This window comes from Pteropus vampyrus, unplaced genomic scaffold, assembly GCF_000151845.1.
Source record: "Pteropus vampyrus isolate Shadow unplaced genomic scaffold, Pvam_2.0 Scaffold19, whole genome shotgun sequence".
In the NCBI taxonomy this organism is placed as follows: domain Eukaryota; kingdom Metazoa; phylum Chordata; class Mammalia; order Chiroptera; family Pteropodidae; genus Pteropus; species Pteropus vampyrus.
In genome coordinates this window covers 8,327,377-8,349,107 of record NW_011888800.1, presented here as the reverse complement: position 1 = coordinate 8,349,107, position 21,731 = coordinate 8,327,377, and the positions used below count along the sequence as shown (strand labels likewise).

Sequence of the window (21,731 nt, the reverse complement as noted above, 5' to 3'; positions counted from 1 at the left end):
ATCGGACTGTTTGGTTGAATTGTGACAGTTTTTTATATATTCTGGATATTAAATTCTTATCACATTTTTAGTTTGCAAATATTTTACCCCATTCTCCAGGTTATGTTTTCATATTCTTCATAATGTCCTTTGATGCATAAAAGTCCATTTTATCTATCTTTTTTCTTTTGTTGTGTGTACTTTTTTTGTCAATCAATACAAAGAATCCATTGCCAAATCTAAGCTCATAAAGATTTTCTCCTGTTTTCTTCTAATAGTTTTATAGTTTTAGCTCTTATATTTAGTCTGTTGGATCCATTTCAAGTTAATTTTTGGAATAAGGTAGGAAGTCCAACTACATTCTTTTTTCAACTGGTTTTCAGTTGTCCCAGCACCATTTTTCAAGAGACTCTTCTCCCCACATTGAATAGTCTTGGCACCTATATTGAAAATTAGTTGGTCATAGATATTTAGGTTTATTTCTAGACTCTCAGTTCTGTTCCTGTAGTCTATATGTCTATTTTTATGCTAATACCACACTTTTAATTATTGTAGCTTTGTAGTAAGTTTTGAAATTATAATGTTTTAAGACTTTCAGCTTTTTCCTTTTCAATATCATTTTGATTATTTGGGACGCCTTGCAGTTACATATGAATTTGAGAATTGGCTTCTCCATTTCTGCAAAGTTTTCCTTGAACTTTGGCATCGTGAATGTGAATGCCTTCCCATATTTAGGCCTCCTTTAATTTCTTTCAGCAATGTTTGTAACTTTCAATGTGCAAGTCTTTCCCTTTTTGGTTAATTTTATTCCTAGATATTTTGTGTGTGTTTTTTTTTATGCTATTGTAAATGGAATTGTTTTGTTAATTTTCTTTTTGTATTGTTCATTGCTAGTATATTGAAACACAACTAATTTTTATGCGTTGATCTCATACCTGCAACTTTGCTAGGTATCCATAAGGATTATTCTTAACATCCTAAATTTAGTTTGAATTGATACCACTTAGTTTCAATAGCATACGTTAACACTGTCTCTGATTATAATGTGTCTCAGTGTCAATCTCTGAATTTGTCTTCGTAGTTCAGTTTCACTTTTGGATGTGTAGATTCATGTCTTGCAAAAAATTAGGGGAGTTTTTGGCCATTATTTCTTTAATTCTTTTCCCCTTTCATGTCTTTATGAGACTCCCATAATATATGTGTATCTTGGTATACTTGATGGTATCTCATAAATCCCTTAGGCTCTGTTCCTTTTTTTTTTTTTTTAATTATTATTGTTTCTTACTGCTTCTCCGACTCAGTAATTTCAATTGGCCTGTCTTAAAATTCACTGAATCCTCTGCCTGCTCAAATATGCTGTTGAACCTCTCTAGTGTTTTATTTTAACTGTTGTACTTCTCTGTTTGTTATCTTTTCATAATTTCTCTTTACTCATATTCGTCTCTCATACATTTTCCTCATTTCCTTCAGTTCTTTGTCACTGGTTTCCTCCAGCTCTTTGAGAGTTGATTTAAGAGAGTTAATTTAAGGTCTTTGTTTATTAAGTCTCATGCCTGGGTTTCCTCGGGGATGATTTCCATCAGTTTCTTTTTTTTCCATAAATGGATCATACTTTTTTGTTCCTTTGTAAGCTTTACAAGTTTGTTAAGAACCGGACATTTTGAATATCTTAATCTAGTAACTCTGGAAATCAGATAATTCTCCCTCCTCAGGAATTGCCATTGTCACTTGATAAAGGCTGCAGTTAACTGTTTGTTTAGTGACTTTTCCAAACTTTATTCCTTGTGTGTTCACTGAAGTCTCTGTTTCGTTATTTCTGTGGTCAGCCAGTGAATTGACAGATTTCCTAAGTGCCTGGATCCAATAAGAAAAGAGAAGAAAAAAATATAAAGAATATTCTCTCTCTTTAAAACCCCTCTGCCATCACTGCAAAGGAAGCTACTTCAGCCCATGGTGTTTGAAACAATAGCCAGTCTCTGTACCAGCCCCTTGGTGAACTGCCAGGCAAAGTTAAATATACACCCCTGATTTTTGAGGACAAGGTTCCTATAACCCATCCTAGCTCCAGCAACTGCATTAGAATTACAGGCAGCCACCCCCATAGCTACCTGCTATGGGGCTGGGAGATAAGGGATGGTAGCCGCTACACAAAACAGCACAATTCACCAAAATTTACAAGTCTCTTTCTTTGTCAAATCACTCCTCTGGACACTGCAAGTATTCATCTACACTCTAAAAGTTCCAAAGTAGTTGTTTCAGACAGTTCTTGCCAGTTCAATAGTTGTTTCAGTAGAGGAACTGATTGCTGGAGGCTACTCCATCATCTTCTGTGACATCCTTCCTCAATTTTTTTTTAAAGATACAAGAACTTTTTTTTCTTAGCAGTCGAAGAATCATTGTTTATTCATATATCTTTATACGGTGTTTTATATGCAGAACAGTGTGGTCAGCATATCCATTCACTGAAATAACACTATTTTCAACTTCACAAGTGAGTAGAACTCTTAGAAATATTTTTTATGCATGTGTCATTAAACACTGTTTTACGTGCGTTACAGTGTGGTAACCACCTTCATTCACTGAAATAACACTAAGGGACCCTTTTTTCCCCCAAACAAAATCTTATATGGAAGCTTATTATAACAGTAAACAGATAATAACATTATAATTCTGGTTCAAGCTTGGCCAGTGGAGAGTGGAGTACACCTCTTTTGCTCATTTTGGCACCATCACCCCGCTACCTCAGTCAGATTAAACACTACTCTAAAGCAGTGTTTCTCAAACCTTCCTTTAACTTTCTTTTCCTTTTCACTGATCACTTTCAAATTAAAAAAATACTCAATAGTTAGGACTGGAGAGGCAAAATTAACAAGTTATATTATACTTATTACTAATACCATGTATGAATTACCTAATTAGTTACTTTTATAAGAGAACAACATGAGCTTAAACACATGATTCTCTGTGACAAAATAATGTCCTATAAAGTTAACAGTAATTTTTGTTTTATACTTATCTTGCTATAATGTAAGTTATTTGAATAACATAATTTTATGAGCAGAACACCAGTGAAATGTCACTGAGTGGAGAAATTATATTCATATCTGCTTTGGCCATCGGTATGTGAATATTTTTCATATTTGAATCACAATGCTTCATGTCTTGAAAATAATAAGCCAAAATTATTATTGATGCCATTATATATCCTTGACACTCAGATGTCATCACATTACCACCCATTGCAAACCAGATTGATAATGATGACATGAAACTAGCAGTAACTCGTAATTAAAAGGCAAGAATCTCAGCAACCTGAATGCTAGAGCCATCAACGTCATTGATGATATACTGATAACAGAGCATTTTTTTTCCCAAATTGCAGGAATTACAAAGATCAGTTAGGAGTTTTGTAATGTTACTAAGCATTGTGCAGCAGTCAAACTTCTTAGCAAACTTAATTAGAGCTCCCAGTAAATATAAGTAACTCTTAAATTTTGTTTTAAGGATATCAATTAATCATTCCAATTAACTGTTTTGGTGAACAAGGTGACTATTAGTAGTCCTTAGCCATATGTTAAATAACTTGCTATCATTTGAAGGAACCAAAGTAAGGGACTGCGGTTTAGGATCATTCTGAGGGCTTGAAGAACCTAACATTGAGTCACTTTGAGAATCACTGCCCTACAGAATGACTGAGGAATGCTCCGAGCCAGGAAGCCAGGGATTAAAATGGCCCAGCTGGGACTTCGGCAGCCTATATTCCAGCCTTGCATTGACCTTGATGTTAACTCCTTTACTGCTGTCTCATGCAGATTAAGGTCAGCCAACTAAAGTGGTTGAGCTACTTTACCTCTTAGGCCTCAAAAATAGCTAGATATTTTCAAAGATTGCTTCCAGCTCTGAATTCAGTGATTTTCCTTACTATAGGGCTGCAATGCTACCATAGAAGCCCAGCGAATAGGTATTATCCTCCAAGCATTAAAGGTTATTATGCTGTTAGCTCTTACGACGATCCAAAAAGAGCGTTAGTCATTAATCAGTGACAATCCTCCTGGATGATATTACTACTTACTGGTTTCAAGTAGAAATGAAAATAAGTCCTACGATCTTTTTTAGTTTTATTGTCACCACTAGTTTACAGTAAGACTATCTCTAATGTAGGGTATCTGCTTAGTTATTATACTTTAGGCATCACCCCCATTTTTCTCTATAGGATGGCTAGTGACTCTGACTCAGCCATTCGGCGCAAAAGTTGAAAGATGTTGGCTTTATCGAAAAAGAGCTATAAATTATGTTCTGAAGCAACACCCTGGAAGTGAAAATAGCCCTGTCATCTACTAGAGACTGGCATGGAATACCTTTGCACAGAGTCCCTTTGCTTCTTTGTAGACAATTGTGCGTTGTTTTTATCTTGCCTAAGAAACTGGGGATCAGAGACTAAAATGTTAATACGCTCTTGGAGATTCTTTTTGGTGCTCTTTATTCTGATCCCATTGTGGACCTTGCTGGACTTTTCTTGTGGTTTCATTTACTTTTTACTGCCCAAATTAAGGAATTCTTGATGTTTCCATTATGTCCAGTATATAGCAGATATAGGAGCATGGGAAGCATTTAAAAAAAAAAAAAAGATAGCCTTGATTCAGAGATTGATACCCTTTTGGCAGTGAGGCGGGGGGGTGAGGGGTGCTGGGGGGGTTGGGTGGAATTATAGCAAGGCCATACCATGCCACTATGTAAAATAGTTGGATCTCAAAGTACTACTTGGTTCAATTCCGTCAACTCTCACTTTTTTCCCCCTAAGACTTGCTGTGTTTCCAGATGGAAAGGGACTTCAACTCAAAGCCTGCAGTCTCTAATTTCAACACTAAGGATCATAATACCTTAAAGAAATGGGGGAGAAATGTGTTTTAACCCTTACTGCATTTCATGATTTTTAAAACAAATTGTGCACCTACTAAGTCATAGTCCTCCAACATCGAAGACACAAGCTTGACTAAACCAATCAAGAGGAGACATTTGACTATAAATAAGTTATGTCAGATGAAGACTGGATTCTATAAGTGCATCTCGATCTCAAGGCATATTTAATTGCCAACCTTTATGGGAATTATCAGGATACAATATTTAATAATGAATTTTCTTACTATGGATTAATCAGAAGATTTTTTTGTTAAGTTTTCTTAGGAGAAAGTACTAAAGAGAAATCATCTAATTAAATGTTTCCTTATGTTTTAAAGACCTTTCCTTGCGGCAGAGCAGCCAGTGATGAAAATGTGTTTCATTGCTAAGTAGATATATCAGACTTTTTTGTTTCTCCGCCATACTGAATGTTTTCTTCCCTCTTGAGGTGCCCACGGTCTGCAGATGATGAGCGAAAGAACCCTGTCCTCTGTCTTTTCTGCGGAGCCATACTATGTTCTCAGAACATTTGCTGCCAAGAAACCGTGAATGGGGAAGAGGTTGGAGCTTGCATTTTTCATGCACTTCACTGTGGAGCTGGTGTCTGCATTTTCCTGAAGTGAGTAGTGAATGATCTGGAAGCTTCCATAATGAACTTAAGAAATTGAGGTCCAATCTGGAGGCCATTATGGCAGGACAGTATGTTGATAGGAAATGATATCAGAAGTTAGAGTATAGACCTGTTATTCACATGAGATAGCATTTGAGAAGATAATACAGAATAAATAGTAAAAAAATAAATAAATAAGGATTCTGCTCACATTTTCATTATTTGTGGAAAATCTTAAACAAATATGATGACTTTATTTTGATTACTCTGGTATTATGTAATACTCAGATATAGCGAAAGAGCTTGCTGTTCTAAAACTTACATTGAAAAAGTACTTGAAATTGTTACTTTAGGTTGTCCTTTGATTGTTCTAGTTTTCTTCATTTCCTCTATCAATCAACCATCATTTTCCCCGGTCTGTCAGCAAAAGACTGAGAGTGGAACAATAGTCACTTATATTTATGAAAAGAAGAATACAAGTTGCCTGAGAAAGAGATAACATTTAGAATGAATGCTTGTGCTTTTTCTTTCCATTCTCCCCATGTAATATAGCTTCTGTTTACCTCACTGCCTATGGATTATATAATTGTTGTGTGCAGGCATCGATTGGAATAAGGGGAATGAATGTATGGAAGCCAAACTCCAACACCTATTTTCTTCTAGGGACCCTACAGCGAGTAAACCCACTATCTATCTGGCTGTTTATAATTTCTCTCTATAGTACTCATCACTATAAGAACTATAGTACTTATTACCTCTGTACACATGTACATAAACATTATTTTTTATGTCTTCATTTCTCTGCTGTAAGAGTCCCAAGTACCTTCAAGGTAGCAGTGGTTCTTTTTAATCTATACTATTAGAGGCTAGTTCTACCCAGGAAAAGCTTGACATTTTCCTAAATGACCACCTTTGTGGCCTGAGGTTATCAGACTGGGAAATGTGGTTCTTTTCTTCTGTTAAGCTCCATCCCCACTCCAGGTCATAAGTCATGAAACGTAACTACTCCAATCACCATTTTCCAGGGTATCTGTGGCTCAAGTAGGACATCATTCCTTTCTCTTTTCAGTATATTCAGTCAATATTATTTCCCTAAGTCCGGGGATCCTTTCCCACAGCTTCAACAAAAGTTGCAGTGTTCATTCTCTTTTGTTTAAACAAAACACAATTTAGTCTATTTGTTTACATTTATATTATCTTTACACTGAATTCCTAACAGATATTGGCCATGTCTTTTCTCCAGATTAACTTTGATGCAGTACCTATCATTTGCACACAAGCACTTAATAGTTCCTGTTGGCTATTTTATCCTTCAGAATCAGAGAATGCAGAGTGGTCCTGGTTGAAGGTAAAGCCAGAGGCTGTGCCTATCCAGCCCCTTACTTGGATGAATATGGAGAAACAGATCCTGGCCTAAAGTAAGGGTTTTTGTTGTTGTTATTGTTGTTTTTTAATTTTAGTCACGTTATTATATGTGGATGGTAATAGTTCTTTAAACACAAAAGCTAATGGTAAATATTGAGAGATACTTTTAAATAACTGCAAATTAAAAATATTAAATATGTAACAATTTTCAACAACTTTGTGCTTCTCCAAAACTTGAGGGTAATACTTATCCAAAATTTTTAAAGATACCAGCCATCCTAATGTTTACGTGCTCTTACTAGTTTTAATCAACCTTTTTTCAGAATTACTTAGGAGGTTTAATCGACACTGACATATAAAAAAAGAAATCTGTAGTGTCCAGTGAAGGACTTGGGTTTAAAATGGATGTTCAGTGTTTCCATTGCAATACTTGAAGCTTTTTAATATCAGCTTTCTTTGCTTTAGCAAAGCAAAATATTTAGAATCCTAAACTTTTCTATATCTTTCCTGGTGTTAGGCACAGTGGTCCCAAAAGTACATATTAAGATTAGAACCCTTTACCATAAACTGTCTCTTTTTGTTTAACTGAAATTTCATTTTTTTTTTAAATGTTGCTTGGAATAAATAGTCTTACTACGTAGGATTTGGGCTGCTTTGATCATGCAGACGTTTGTTTTTATTGTGACAGCATTTGACCTGTATAGATAGTCTTCGGATAGAGAGAAAAAAGACCTGAATGGTGACAGTAGTAAATGACTGATGATAAGAGATCTGAGTTATTCCAAAAAGGTACAAAGAAGCAGAATTTTTAAATTAATTAGGTAATTTGAAAATATCCAACTAGCTGAGACGCTTGAGTGCCTCAAGAATGAGCATCTCTCAGTTCTTCATGTTAGCAACAGCCAAACGTTAAGTCATTTGAATTAGCTGTTACATAGTGTTACAAACTGCACAGCCTTAGAATTGTTGTGAAGTAATTTTATTGAAATATTTGCTAATCGCCAGCAAGTTTGTTTTGTCATAAGGACAACTATAACTAAGTATTTCTAAGGACCAGAATATAATTGGAGGGCTTAGTGTTTTATCTCAGACCTAACCTCTACTATGTGAAGATGAGAAATCAAAGGTAGATAGACTACATGAAGCCCAAAAGCCATTAGAGCACCACTCACTAACCACCCAAAAAAGAATAGAGCTGCTTCAAGTTAGAAACCTTGCTAGCCATTTAAATGAGGTGCCATAATGCCCATGGTATACTTGATGTATTTTCTGAATAATCGAGAAGTAAATTTCTGCTTGATTAGCTAATCACATTTACAGTGATCAGTGGTGATGGGGAAAATATCCCTTTTAAAACCCTGTCCTGGTGATTTCTCTCAGCTCTAAGAACATTTCAAGAGTTCAGAGTAATTTAAGCAATAAAGTGTGGCAGTTATTTGATTCAAACTTACATGTTTTTGGCTCTTTTTTCCTAAAGGAGGGGCAACCCCCTTCATTTATCTCGTGAGCGGTATCGGAAGCTCCATTTGGTGTGGCAACAGCACTGCATTATAGAAGAGATTGCTAGGAGCCAGGAAACTAATCAGATGTTATTTGGATTCAACTGGCAGTCATTATGAACTCCGACTCTGCCTTGGGACAATCACGAATGAAGACAGTAAAGAAGACTGATTCAAAATTATGGAGACCTTTTTGAGGGCTGGGGAAGGGTTGGAGGGTGTTTTGCTCCTTGTCCAGTTGTGTCTAGATTCATATAAATCAATAAAATATTCCTTAATGGAGTATTACTTAAATTAGTGAATATATGCTTAAAGGGATAAATAAGAACATAGACCAATATGTCTTATGTTCTAAAACACTAAAGAAATGATCCTTCACCCCAAGTGACTGATTCTGCTAAAATTTCAGAAAATTCATTTCCCTTCTTAATCTATCCCATTCCATTCCATCTCCTTGGTCAATGAAGTCACATGAAGCAGTTGTGGACATTTTTATATGTTAGTTAACTCTTCTACAGTTTTGTATTTGGTGTCCTCTCCTATGCCCCCAGTTTAGTTTAGCTAACATTGGATCACTGACAGGATTCTAATAATCTGTGATTGTCTTCCTTGCAGCTAAAGAGGAATTACAGAACCATGCAGTATACTTCAATTGAGAAAGTTTTCAAAAAAGTAACATTTTTATCATTTTTCTTTTAAGGAAATAGCCTCAATATGCCACTTACTGTTTCAGCCAGAAATTAAACTAAATCTCTATATGGACAGATTTGCCATTTCCAAGGCAAATTTCTGCCAGTGTGGGAAAGCTTTTTTCCCCACTGTAGACCTCAAGAAGAGTTAGGATAATGTAGTCATTATTCATCCCTAATGGGACAAAGAGCCTGCCATCTGCACTTCTGACCACAAATAGCTTTGTTGAGTTTTGAAATTATACTTTCTATCTTCCAAAGGCAAGTTTCTAAAATGAGTTCACTTATCTCTTGTGGCACCATCCTGTTTGACTCTTAGAAACCTGATGCAGTTCTGATGTAAGTTATCTATAGAACGAGGAAAAGAAAATTCCCTCAATGAATGGAGCATGACAGCTGTAAATTAGAACAATCAAATTTAAGCCAATTCTGCAACCTCCTGTGTCTTTGTAAAAGACAAATCCTTCATTCGTTATCTGTGTGTAACCTTTTCATAAAATATGATTTTATGACTAGTACAAACAACCAAAAAGCCATGTGATCAATAGTCTGTGTCCTGTTATAACATGCTGTGGTTGAGCCATCTTGTTTATAATAATTGAGCTCTCATAAATCTGTGCAAACTACCTTTTTTTTTTAAATCAAGACCTTGTGATGTAAAACAGCAGCCAGAAGATAAATTGAAATCTTTCATTTTAGCTTCTGTTGTCTCTAGGGTAATGTTAGGAGTTTGAAAGATACATTCAAAGACTATCTTATTTTGCCTTTGGTCACTACTGTCATATATGTGTGTAAATGTTTTCCTACCTTTTTGCTCAGCAAAGGCAAGCAAATAAAAATATATTTGTGAAGTGATTGATGATGCACATTTGGGGTTAGATTTTTTTTTTTTTTTTTTTTTTTGTATTTTTATGTAGAGAAAAGGTGGATTTTGCAGTAAGGGATTGGCATTAACAGGCTTCAGAATCACGATCTTGATTTTCTACTTGAATAATTATTGAGAAGGTATCAGGAAATAGATTCAACTTTACTGAACGATTTGTAACAATTAATGGGTGAGGATCAGAAAATTCAGTATTCAGTTTGTCAAGTTTGCCAGTATAATTAAGTAATCAGAACATTTTCTTTATTTCTTTAGAATTTTGTTGGATGGATTGGCTCACTGTGAAGTCTGAGCCAGAATAGGCAACAGAAGATGCTGACTTCTGCCCTAATTGATTGGCCCCAGTTTAGCAAAGATAAACTGACTTTTTAGTTCTAGCGTTTTTTACATTCACTTCATAAATCCTGGAGTTAAGCTCTCAAGCTGCCAGAGGGACTATCCTGCAATGGCCAGTCAGACCTTTAGTGCCAAAGAACCCGTTTCACATTGAGTTCCACTTATTGAGATTGATTCATATCTCTGCACTGTAGACGAACATATGTCTCAGTGCTGCCCCCAGCCCAAGGGATTTCTAATTCAAATATCCTGGTAGTTTGCTTTCCTCATTGCAAACAATTTAATTATGCTTATGAAGTTTACTTACAAAATGAGTAAAAAGTCACTTTATTTTCTTTGGTGTAGTATGTGGAGGAACTAGTTCAACAAAACTATGTTTTTCTAATGTTTGATGAGGGGCTAGCAGGAATTTTTATGATACAGTGAAGAAAAAGATATCTGTATAATTAATTTATTATGTTGGTGTATGGCCTGTGAGTTCACCCTGTTGTGGTCATTTGTCATTTCATAACAACTATGCATTTGGTTCACTGTGATGATGATCTATCTATATTTAGTGACTGCTACATGTTTATACCACTGATTGAAATTCCATCCATGACGAAGTATACAAATAATGCATATATTGATATCTTTTATTGCAAAATGTAAATTTAAAACTTGTATAATGTTCTTGTGCTTTTTGAAATAAAATATCTTATATGTGTATATTTAAAAAGAAAAAGGGACCTCTCATGTTTGGGGATTTGGGTTTGAAGTATAAAAACCTATATCTAGAAAGGAGCTCTAGTTAAAAGTTATCTTTGTCAGCCCAGACAAATTCTTTAAAGAACATAGGTATTTAGTTTAATCATCTCCAAACTTTTTAACCATATACTCCATCAGAAAATAATTTTTAAACATGCATTATATATGTACATTTTTTATATTCATGCAATACTGTGCTAATGCATTAAGTACATTGCCCCAAAATAAAAATTTCAAAAATTGATTGAAAAATAGAATATTTCTATTTAAATAGCATCCAAGTGAATCTATACATCCCTTTGGGTATGCACACCTTCTGTGGGGACTACTATTTAAAGCAGGACTGTCCAGAAGAACTCTACAATGATGGAAATGTTCTTTATTTGCACTCCAGTATGGTAGTCACTATCCCCATGCATCTGTAGACATCTAAAATGTGGCTAGTGCAATTGAGGACCTGAATTTTTATTTAATTTTAATTAAATTTAAGTTATCTGTGGCTAGTGGCTTCTATATTGGACAGCGTAAGTGTAGTGTAATAGTTCCTAAACTTGACTGTGTGTTAGAATTACCTAGAGAGTGTTAATAAAATACAGTTTTCTAGTTTCACCCAAGATCCTGAATCAATCACTTGGGATTGAGCCTTAAGTTAATCAGTGTGATCTGTTTCTAATCCATGGCTCTTCACTTAAAATTTAGAGCTTGCTTTCTTTTTATCACAGTGATTTCAGACTATGTATCAAAAAGCATGAGACAAAAGTAGACCAGAGAGAGGAAAAAGTGCCAAACTTAGATAGTTGTGATACTTCATTTTGAGTTTCTACATAAGTTTTCATTTAAGGAAAAGGTATCTGGAGTTTAAAAAAAAAAAAAAAACCCATTGCTTTAGTTTTAAGACGTTAGAATATTCTAGGAGGGTAACACTGAAGGCAAAGAAGAAAGGGTTTTGGGGTGAGGAGCTGGAAATACCAAGGCACTTATAATTGGTGGGGAGAGGTCACCAAGGAGTCTTCTCCATGCTTATACTAGAGTAGCTGGACACTATTAGGAAAAATAAATTATATAATCTGACAAATTGTTCACAGCTTGACTGCATTAAAATTTAAAACTGCTGTACAACAGAGGGCACCATTAATAAATTTAAAAGATATCCAGAGTTGGGTGGTATAATCATGTCAACATTATAGTTTCTGAGTCTCCTCAAAACTTCCTGAAAACCATGTACACTATGCAGGATAACAAAAGGAAAAACCCTAGTTCAACAAAACTAGATAACAGAATCTCCATGAATTCCAGAGTATGGGCAGATAGACTCAAAACACCAACAGCAGCAGGACTTATGCCGTGGTAGTGGTGGAAAGTGAAAGGATACTGAGTAAGAGCTACAGAACTGAAAAGTTGCCAATGACCCCAAAATGGGGAGAACCCCACTCAACAGGAAACCTGGACAATCAGGACTGAGAATTATCAGCCAAGCTAAGAGAAGTCCTTACATGCTTTAAATTAAACTGTTATTGAGAGAAATAATTTGGTGGTAGTCTAAGCCTTATACACTTATTTAAATAACCAATAAATACTGCCTTCATTAAAGAAAAAGCCTCACCCTGTGGAAAACTGATAAAAAATAGAAACCAGATTGGGAGTAGCAGCAATACTATGGGTAAGAGAGATGCAAAATTCAGATTGTGTGCATGAGTGACATATAAAGTACTATATTAGCAAAATGCAGCATTTAAAGATATAAATACAAGAAAGTACTGTTTAAGTACTCGGCATTAACAAAAGAGGGAACCCTGGAGCCGTGAAACTAAGAAGGTTTTGTTGGCCCATTCCTGCCCATTTGACAAGCACCTCCTTCTAATGGTCCAGAAAACCCATCTCATTTAAAAAAGAAATATAATTGCGGTGATTAATTTTGAGTCAACTTAATGGGCCTAAGGATGCCCAGATAGCTGGTAAAACAGAATGTCTGGATGTGTCCATGAGAGTTTCTGGAAGAGATTAGAATTTGATTCAGCAGACAGAGCAAGGAGATTCATCCTCACCAAAGTGGATGGGCATCATCCAATCCATTGGGGGCCAAATGGGACAAAAAGGTTTCCTCTCCTCTAGCTGGGGTGTCCATCTTCTGCTCTCAGACTTCAGAGTTCCTGGATCTCAGCCCTTTGGATGCTGAATTATACCACTAACTTTCCTGGTTCTCCAGCTTGCAAATGGCAAATTATGGGACTTCTCAGCCTCCATAACTGTGTGAGACAATTCCTATAATTATTTCTTGATAACGACTTGTGCAGTGGAAGTATATGTGTGTATTTGCTATTGATTCCGTTTATCTAAAGAACTCTGACTAACAAAATAACCTAGCCCCAAACAAATTATTACAAGAAAAAGTAAAAAGGAACTTAGTAAAATTGTAACGACTAATGAGAATACAGTAGAAAATTGTGGCCCTAAAGGAGACAAGAACTGTAACCTAATATTCAAAATGAGTTATAAGAAATTAAGAAAATGATAAAAGCTTTGACTGAAGAGCAACTCAAATGTAATGGAAGATCTCAAAAAATATGGTAAGAGAACAGGAGGATATGAAACTCAAGCAAAATTAGGGAGAATTCTTAGAAATGACTATATTAGAAGGCATGCAAAAGTTGAAAAGTCAACTATGGAAAGCACAGCAAAGAAAGAAAAGATGGAAAGAAAAATCAAAGATGCAAAGTATTTGAGATAAAGCAATAGATACAAAAGATAGGCCAAGAAGATTCAATATATGTTAACTGGAGTCCTTGAAGAAAACCAAAGCAATGAAACAGAACACAATTCAATAAAACTTTCCTAAAAAAAAAAAAAGAAAGAAAAGAAAAACTTGAATATGTACATTGAAAGAGAACGGAACACTAAAATTCAACCCAGAATAGTCAACACCAGGAATATCCTAGTACAGCTGTTAGATCTTAAAAATAAGAGGGACATCCAGGCAAAAAGTCCAAGTCACTTATAAAATAAAGTTAGATTGGCATTAGATTTCTTGGGAGCAACATTTTAAAGATACTTAATAAAAGGATTTTCAAGGATTATTATTCCCAGTCAACCTGTCTAAAAATAAAGTCCACACAGGTAAGTTAAAAGCATGTTTAATACTCAGGAAATATTTTTTTCCCCATGAACTTTGAGGAATTTACCGGAGAATAATTTTCACAAATCAAAAAATGGTTATAGAAGCTTTGGCATATAGTCAGGGGTGGGGAGGGTGGGAGGACGGGGAGGTGATAAGTGTTGCATAAAGGAGATAAAATCAGATGTTCTGATAATGTAAAATTAATACAACTAAAAAAAATGGGAAGAAAAAGCCGAATAGGTAGAAAGTTAACACTGATTACATGGTATTAGCTAGAAGTGAAAAGATTACATTTGAGCTGACAGATAAAAACTTAAGTGTGCAAATCAACACTAGGGTAAAACTAGTGGCTAGATCATAAGAAAGAAGGGGCCAGGTAAGAAGCAGTTTCAAAATTGCTCATATTTTAAGAAAGCAACAATATTTAAAGAGAGTACTAAGTATTACGTACAGATATTGGAATAAACTTTGCAACTAGAACTACGGTATAATACCAAAGGGGAGGGGAGGCAAAGGAAATAGATTACATAGTGAAACAAGAAAAATTCAGACCAAACAATAAATGTAAATGGGCTTAACTCACTTATTTAGAAAAAATATCAAATGAGATTACAAATAGATTCAGGCGAAAATAAAGAAATATACCTAATTTTAAAATGGGCAAAAGATTTGAATAGATATTTCTCCAAAGAAAATATACACATTTCTGAAAGTATATGAGAAGATGCTCAACATCATTATTCATTAGGGAAATGAACATTAAAACCACACGATACCACTTCATACCTGCTAGGATGACTATTGTCAAAAAGACAGACAATAATGTGCTGGCAAGGATATGGAAAACTCAAACCAAATGCAGGCAGTCCTCACTTTGTACAGTAGTGAATTATTGTGAATGTTGTCATGCAAGCTGAAACCATATAAAGCAATCTTAACAATCAATGGGAAAGATTACTATTGTTCTATGGTCTTTAAAAATTTTGGTCAAAAACTTTCTGTTAGTTATAAATATACAGGAAAATGAAATTGGTAACACTAATATTTGTTACAATGTAATTTATAACATTAGAAACATTGAAAATTAAAGTGTTTTATTTCTTTGAACTTAAGAAAAAATGTCAAGAATGCTTGCCTTCTCTTTGTATAACTTATACCGAGTGAGTGTTTTTTCTATGCCTTGGCAACTTGTCATACTTTCTAAGTGTGGATCAGATTCCAACATTGTGTCTTTTGTGTTTTCAATATTGTGAAATACTTCTAAGAGTTCTCTTAATGTGAAGTTTTTGCCAATGTCATTTCTTCTGAGACATTTGTCATAACTACTTATTTATTTGGGTAAGTTTGCCTTCACTAAGTTCCTCTGACTGCATACTAGAGTCTCTCAAATAGCAGCTGTGTCAGCAATTCCACAGTTAACTATTTCTTCTATAACTTCTATAACATTTATATTTGACCCGAATTTCACTACCAGCATTATCACTTTAGTTTCTTTGATGCACTTTTATCTTTGTTGGCTACTTCTCTCTATCATTCATTTTTGTAAAATGTCACATGGCTTTATTACTGAGAGACAAAAAGGTAACATAATGACATGCTTTGCTCTGTCCCTGCACTGAATTAACAGATGTGCAATGTCCAGTCACCAACAACCTTTGAAAGTAGTGACATGATTGGACACTGATCATGACACACATCTGTTATTTAGTGATTTGTGGACTGAAGAAAGAGCTACAAATTTGTACTTTATGCAATTACTCATAGATAATATACCATTGTAAGTGAAATTTGAACTATGTTGACAGACTAGTGTTAATTAAAACATGGTAACTGAAAATCTTACATTTAGGAACCGTGCAAACTAAGGACTTCTTGTATAGAGCAGCAACTTTCATCAAGCAAAACTACAGGATATAAAAGGATAAAAAGACATTAATAAAGGAGACGTTAACAAACATCTCCCAAAGTTAAATAGATAAAGTGGATGAAAAATTAATAAGGATATAGTAGACCTGAACAACATAATCGGTGTTAGTTCGGTCCTATAGTAAACAAACTGAGACAAATTTGGAAACAAAAGCCTTAAGTAGCTGCACTAACACATTCAGTCATAACTGGGCATGGTAGTAGCAAGAAGTGTCATGGTAGATCATCTAAATTCCCTGCTCTTTTTAACTTTCAACAGCCCTTACCTTCTCTGCTGATCTGTCAATTACCTCTGCCAAGATGATGACTCCTCTTCTTACTTGCTAGTCAGTAGTTACATGCAGTCTAAAAGACCCAGTCTGCAGCCATAGTTTGTGTCCCCTCAGAGACCATGACTTCTAACCCTGAAGAACTCAGAGCTGCAGGAACAGGAAGCACAGAGTCCTCCATGGAGTCATTGAGAATGATGTTAAGTAAAGCTGCTCCTTGGTTCCTGAACCTCAGATATTTTCCTATTGGGAACAATACCATATAAAAGTTTCTGATTCCACGCATGCAGTGTGTGACACCCCACCCTCAGAGAGCATTGCCTCTAAGCTGACACTTCAACTACACCTGTCACAGGCCATTCCAACATTCTACAGGCCCAGCTGTTCCTAAAAAGTGCAGTATGCAATATGACCAGTGTGTCTCATAGTCATGGGCACAGTCCTGAACCTCATTACCTTGAAAGTGGATTCCCTGTTTGCATGCTATGTTGTGTGGAATTCTGTGCTAGTGGAACAGGTACTCTATACGCCCCAGATAGTGGTGCTACCTGAAGCTCTGTGGGCAGGACAGGGAAACTCATACCCTGAATAAGTGTCTAATCTTGTGAGAATGAAGCACTGACTGTTCTAGGATAGAAGCATCCTAGTGTAGTCAACTTGCCACCAAGTAGCTGGTTGATCTGATCTTGAAAACAGTGCCCTGTCAATAGAGCGATGGACTCTATTGCTGACAGGTTGGACCTTCAAGCGTGGCAGTAGCTCTAAGAGCCTTGGTAAGTGGAAATCTGGGCTGTTGGGCTTATGCTTAATCTTCACCTCTGCATTTGTGTGCCTGTTGTGTCAGTTACCAAGGGTGCTAACTTCTGAGTTATTTTGACTACTTGTTTAGTACCTTTTCTACAATGGATAAATTCTGGTGAGCATTCATATCTAATGCAAAAAAATTTTGCACTTTGTGCACGTACCTATATGTCCATCCATAATTATACAGTATGTATAATTATGTACTCTTTGTGTCTAGCTTCTTTTGTCATTGAGATCATTTTTGTAATCTTCCTCATCAGGTCTCTAGAAATTATAAAAATCCCTAGTCACTGGATAATCTGCTTTGATTAACAAAATAGAAGCGACCATTCTGTTTTATTTCAATACAGCTAGCATTGGAATACTGTGATCACTAGGGTGCACTATAGCTTTACTACCCAGTTAGTCTTCCTGGCAGTAGAGCCAAAAAATCACAGAAAGCTAGCTGTCCAGTGTTTGAAGTAGCTAGTTAATCGCTGAACCAGACTGAAAGTCTCTAAACTTTTTTCAGACTGTTGCAGGCACACATCAGAAACACAACATCATCTCATCAGCTTCTCATTTGAAAATTGTGAGTTACAACAGTAATATGTTAATGAATGACCTTTTAATAAAGATAAATCTTAAAAGACAGAGTGAATATGTAAAATTCACTGTTCTAATAGAATAAAATTTGCAAAATGTTAACATTTTAATGGTATAGTTGTTATGTATTTCACAAAAGTTAGGCATAAATAGGAAGTAAATCAAGAAATAACTATAATTAGAATTACTTTTGTAAATGCAAACTTTTAGTTTATTTTCAAACATTACTAGTTCAAATCAGTGTCCGTCTTCTCTCATAGTAAGGTCTATTTTAATAATCATCAAACACAAATTGATATTCAATAAGTTAGACCATAGACTCACATACCCAAAATTGAGATTACTTCCTCCCCTTCCCCAGTTTCTTTTACCTTATTTTGTTTGAAACTTCTTTTATTAGAAATAAAGGATGAAGTTTTTAAAAACACACTTAAGGTAGTTAACATATTTGGTATGAATGCATTTCTGTCAAAAGAGGTCAAGCTCTCAGAGGACCCCAACGATTTGGCCTGCAAGGGATACTTTGCTGACTGACCCCTGTTCTAGAGCATCTGTATATGCTACATAATATGCTTGATTGCAGTTCATTGTAATAGAATTTACATATTTGCTAATCTGTTGTGAAGCCCGTGAGGACAAGAACTGACTTTATTCATATTTGTTTTTTTCAGTGCCTAGCTGAGTAGTTGGCATTAATAGGCTCTATATTTTTTTGTTTAGTAAATTAGCTAATATTCAAATAGAAAACTGGTTAGATCGATAAAAAATGAAATAGCATTGTTTGCTGGTTTTTGGAGCAGTTGAGAACTAGTTCACTATTGGGGTTTATGATTCAAAGGACTGCAGTGTTTTAAAACAGCTTTACTGAGATATAATACACATACCATACAGTCCACCCAGTTAAAATGTACAATTCTGAGATTTTTTAATTGAGCTATAATTGACAGAACACATATTATTTTCAGGTGTACAACATGAAATTTGCTTTTAAAGAGGGAGATGGAAAGCAAGAGGAGTCTCTTTTCCTTGAGTTGCACACTAGTTCATACTGTGCTGTTGTCCCAATAATTATGAAAGGAACCCATCCAGATCATTTCCTCTTCGGATTAGGGGAAGATTCGAAAGTAGTACATCATTGGATATCTAAAGACAGCTGGAGGAGGCCACAAATGGAGAAAAAGGGATTCTCCAATATGTTCTTTATTCTGATAGGAGAAAAGCTGTGTTGAAAGGGGCATTATATTCTGTATTGGGACTCAGTATAAATCTGAACTTCGCTCATTATCCTTGAATATACTCTAAGACCTATCCTAGGATCAGAGTCTCATTCTTTCAGACTTAGTCTGAAAGCAACAGTAAATATTTATTATATCACATAGTTTCTGAAGGTCTGGATTTGGGGAGTGGCTTAGCTGGGTGATTATGGCTTAGGGTATCTCTCAGAAAGTGGCAGTCAAGATGCCAACTGGGCCTGCCATCTTCTGAAGGCTTGCCAGGGGCTGGAGGATCTATTTCCAAGAATGACTCACAAACATGGCTGGCAAGCTGGTGCTAATTAATTGGTGTAATCCCTCAATTCCTTGCCAGGTGCCCACTCCAAGGGACTGCTTGAGTACCCTCATGTTATGGCACTGGTTTCCCTCTAAGTAAGTGATCCAAGAGAGCATAAAGTGGAAGCTACAAAGTCTTTTATGACCTAGCCTTGGAATTTGCACACCATAATTTTGAAAAAGCTTATCATTTACACAGGTCAGCCCAATTCAGTATGGGAGAGACTATTGTGTAGGGAGAAGATATTAGGAGCCAGGTATCATTGAAGGACATCTTATTTGTTTTTTAACATAATATACTATATATATGTATGTATTTCAAGGAAGATTCCTGAATTCAGGTACCAGCTCTTGAGTAATATATTACTTTTCCATTTATCATAACTAAAAAAAAAAAAAAAATAGCTCTTGGGACAAACCAATAATTCTTAAACAGAAAAGTCCAGAGAAAATAGAGGCCTGGGAAGCTGTTTTTCTTGGGCAGTCCAAATATCCCAGGATTCCTACTCCTGTGGCATTAACTTTCACAGTATATTCATTCTTATACTTCCCCTACCCTGAGATACACTGTTGCCCTATTCTCCAGATATTCATCACAGAACACTTCCTTCTGTACTTTTTTTCACCTCTTTCTTGACATACAACTACTGGACTGCTTTCTCACTCTATCTTATCCTTCATGGATTTGCATATGAGAGTTTGTCATGAAATAACAATCAGAAAAATAATCATCTTTCCATCATTTGGAGAATCTAGCTGTACCTACTGACTCATTTAAAACAAACACAATAGTAGTTCAACAAATTTATTAAAACCCTTACTCCTAATAGCAGTGATTATATTTGGGTAGCTGGAAGAGGACACATTATATTTGCTAAGTGAGTGAAAAATATTCTCCTTAAATAGAGAATAGCTATTTGAAATATTACTAGGCATATTGTCACTGAATCTGGACTTTTTCCCCTATAAACTTAATTTTAAGGAAAAGTATTTACAGAAACTCTAATCCTTTCCAATTCAAATTGCTTGCCCAGTCAATACTCTGAAATGAACTATATTGTTAAAGTAATGGAAAAATCAACTTGTGGTTTTAATCAGTGGAAAGAAAATTTGGCAACTTCAAGTTTGGATAGAACAAGATGAGCTGCATCGTGACTACTTTAATGTACATTTTGTCCTGCTTTTTATCCAAGGATCTAGACATGACAGACAGTAGAAGTGCCTGCTGTTTTTTAAATAATGTCAAGAGGCTGTGGCATTTCCTGAACAAGAAGAAACAGTTCTGAGATTGAATATAGGATTCATATTTAACCCTTCTATATTCTTAATCAGCTTTAATCATAATGTCACTTAAGTGAAGAAAAAGATTTTAAGTAAAATGAAGTTCTGAATTCATTGCATCCTTTCAGTTCATGGCAGACTCCTGGGAGTCATTGTGATTATTCAGTAAAAAAGCATTGGACACGGGAGGTTCAAGAGAGCTGAGTTTTGGTTCTGTCACTAATTAGTTTTCTAGCCTTGGGAAAGCTCTTTAACCTCTTTGGGTTTTTACTTCTGTAAATTGGTGGGTAAAGATAGGGGGACTGGTTTAATCTTAGTTTCCTCTCCACCAGAGCTTGACACAATTAACACCAAATACAAATTCATCCCACACAGCCTCATCGCTCCGCCTTCCTTGCTTGCTTTTGAAAGTCTTCGAGGGACTCCCGCATTCTCTTGCTTAGAATCCCATTCTGGTGCTCGGCAGGAGGGGAGGGGGGTTGCTCATTGAACCTTTGGCTGGTGGTGTTTAAACAGGAATGGAATCTCGTCCTTCGTGGGTTGTGAAAAGCGTACGGATACTCCCGCTCCAGGCTGACATTTCTTCCCAGAGACTTGGTCTCCTTTCAGCCTACACCTCAAGGCCTTGCCCCAGTACCCACCAGCGATTAGCTTCGCGTTAGGAGGTTCTGGGGACAGCGTCAATTTGCCAGATTCTGGCAGCTCCAGTTCTTTGGAAGAGGCATGGCAGGGCCTTACAATTCGGGGCCCTTCTTCGCGACTACCTCAAAGTATGTAAACAAAGCATTTCTGATTTTCTTCCGAAAAGCCCAACCCTGGGGTCACAACCACGCTTCTATAACCAAGTGACAGCACACCACTGTGCGCCAACCACTAGTCTCGGAAGCCTTACTTCTTGGTTCGGGACCCACCAGCGGCTGCGGCTGCGGCTGGAACTACGAGGCCCAGAATCCCCGCGCGCACGCGCGCTGCCTTTGTGACGCTCGTTTCCCGGTAATTCGCCCTCTCAGGCAAACCTGAAGATAGCGGCAATTCTCCGGTGGGGGGCGGAGACGCTCTCTGCCTGACTCTCCGCCCCCTTCGTGATAGGCAATGGGACCAGCCAACCGACGTGGCGGGCTCGTGACGCGCTCTCCAATCAGCACCTGTGGCGGAGAGGTGGGCGTGCGCACTGGCAGGGCAGGTGGGCTAGGC

General features: G+C 36.3%; 1 protein-coding gene across 1 annotated transcript in view; it reads left to right on the top strand.

Moving 5' to 3' along the window:
- Window positions 1-8,506, top strand: part of UBR1 (ubiquitin protein ligase E3 component n-recognin 1) — a 102,070-nt gene extending 93,564 nt beyond the window's left edge. The window contains exons 46-48 of the mRNA XM_011354982.2: window positions 5,327-5,497; window positions 6,805-6,906; window positions 8,331-8,506. Coding sequence (XP_011353284.1) covers window positions 5,327-5,497; window positions 6,805-6,906; window positions 8,331-8,472 — 415 coding nt within the window. The 3' untranslated portion in view covers window positions 8,473-8,506. The remainder of the gene's footprint in view (window positions 1-5,326; window positions 5,498-6,804; window positions 6,907-8,330) is intronic.
- The last annotated feature ends 13,225 nt before the right edge of the window (window positions 8,507-21,731 follow it).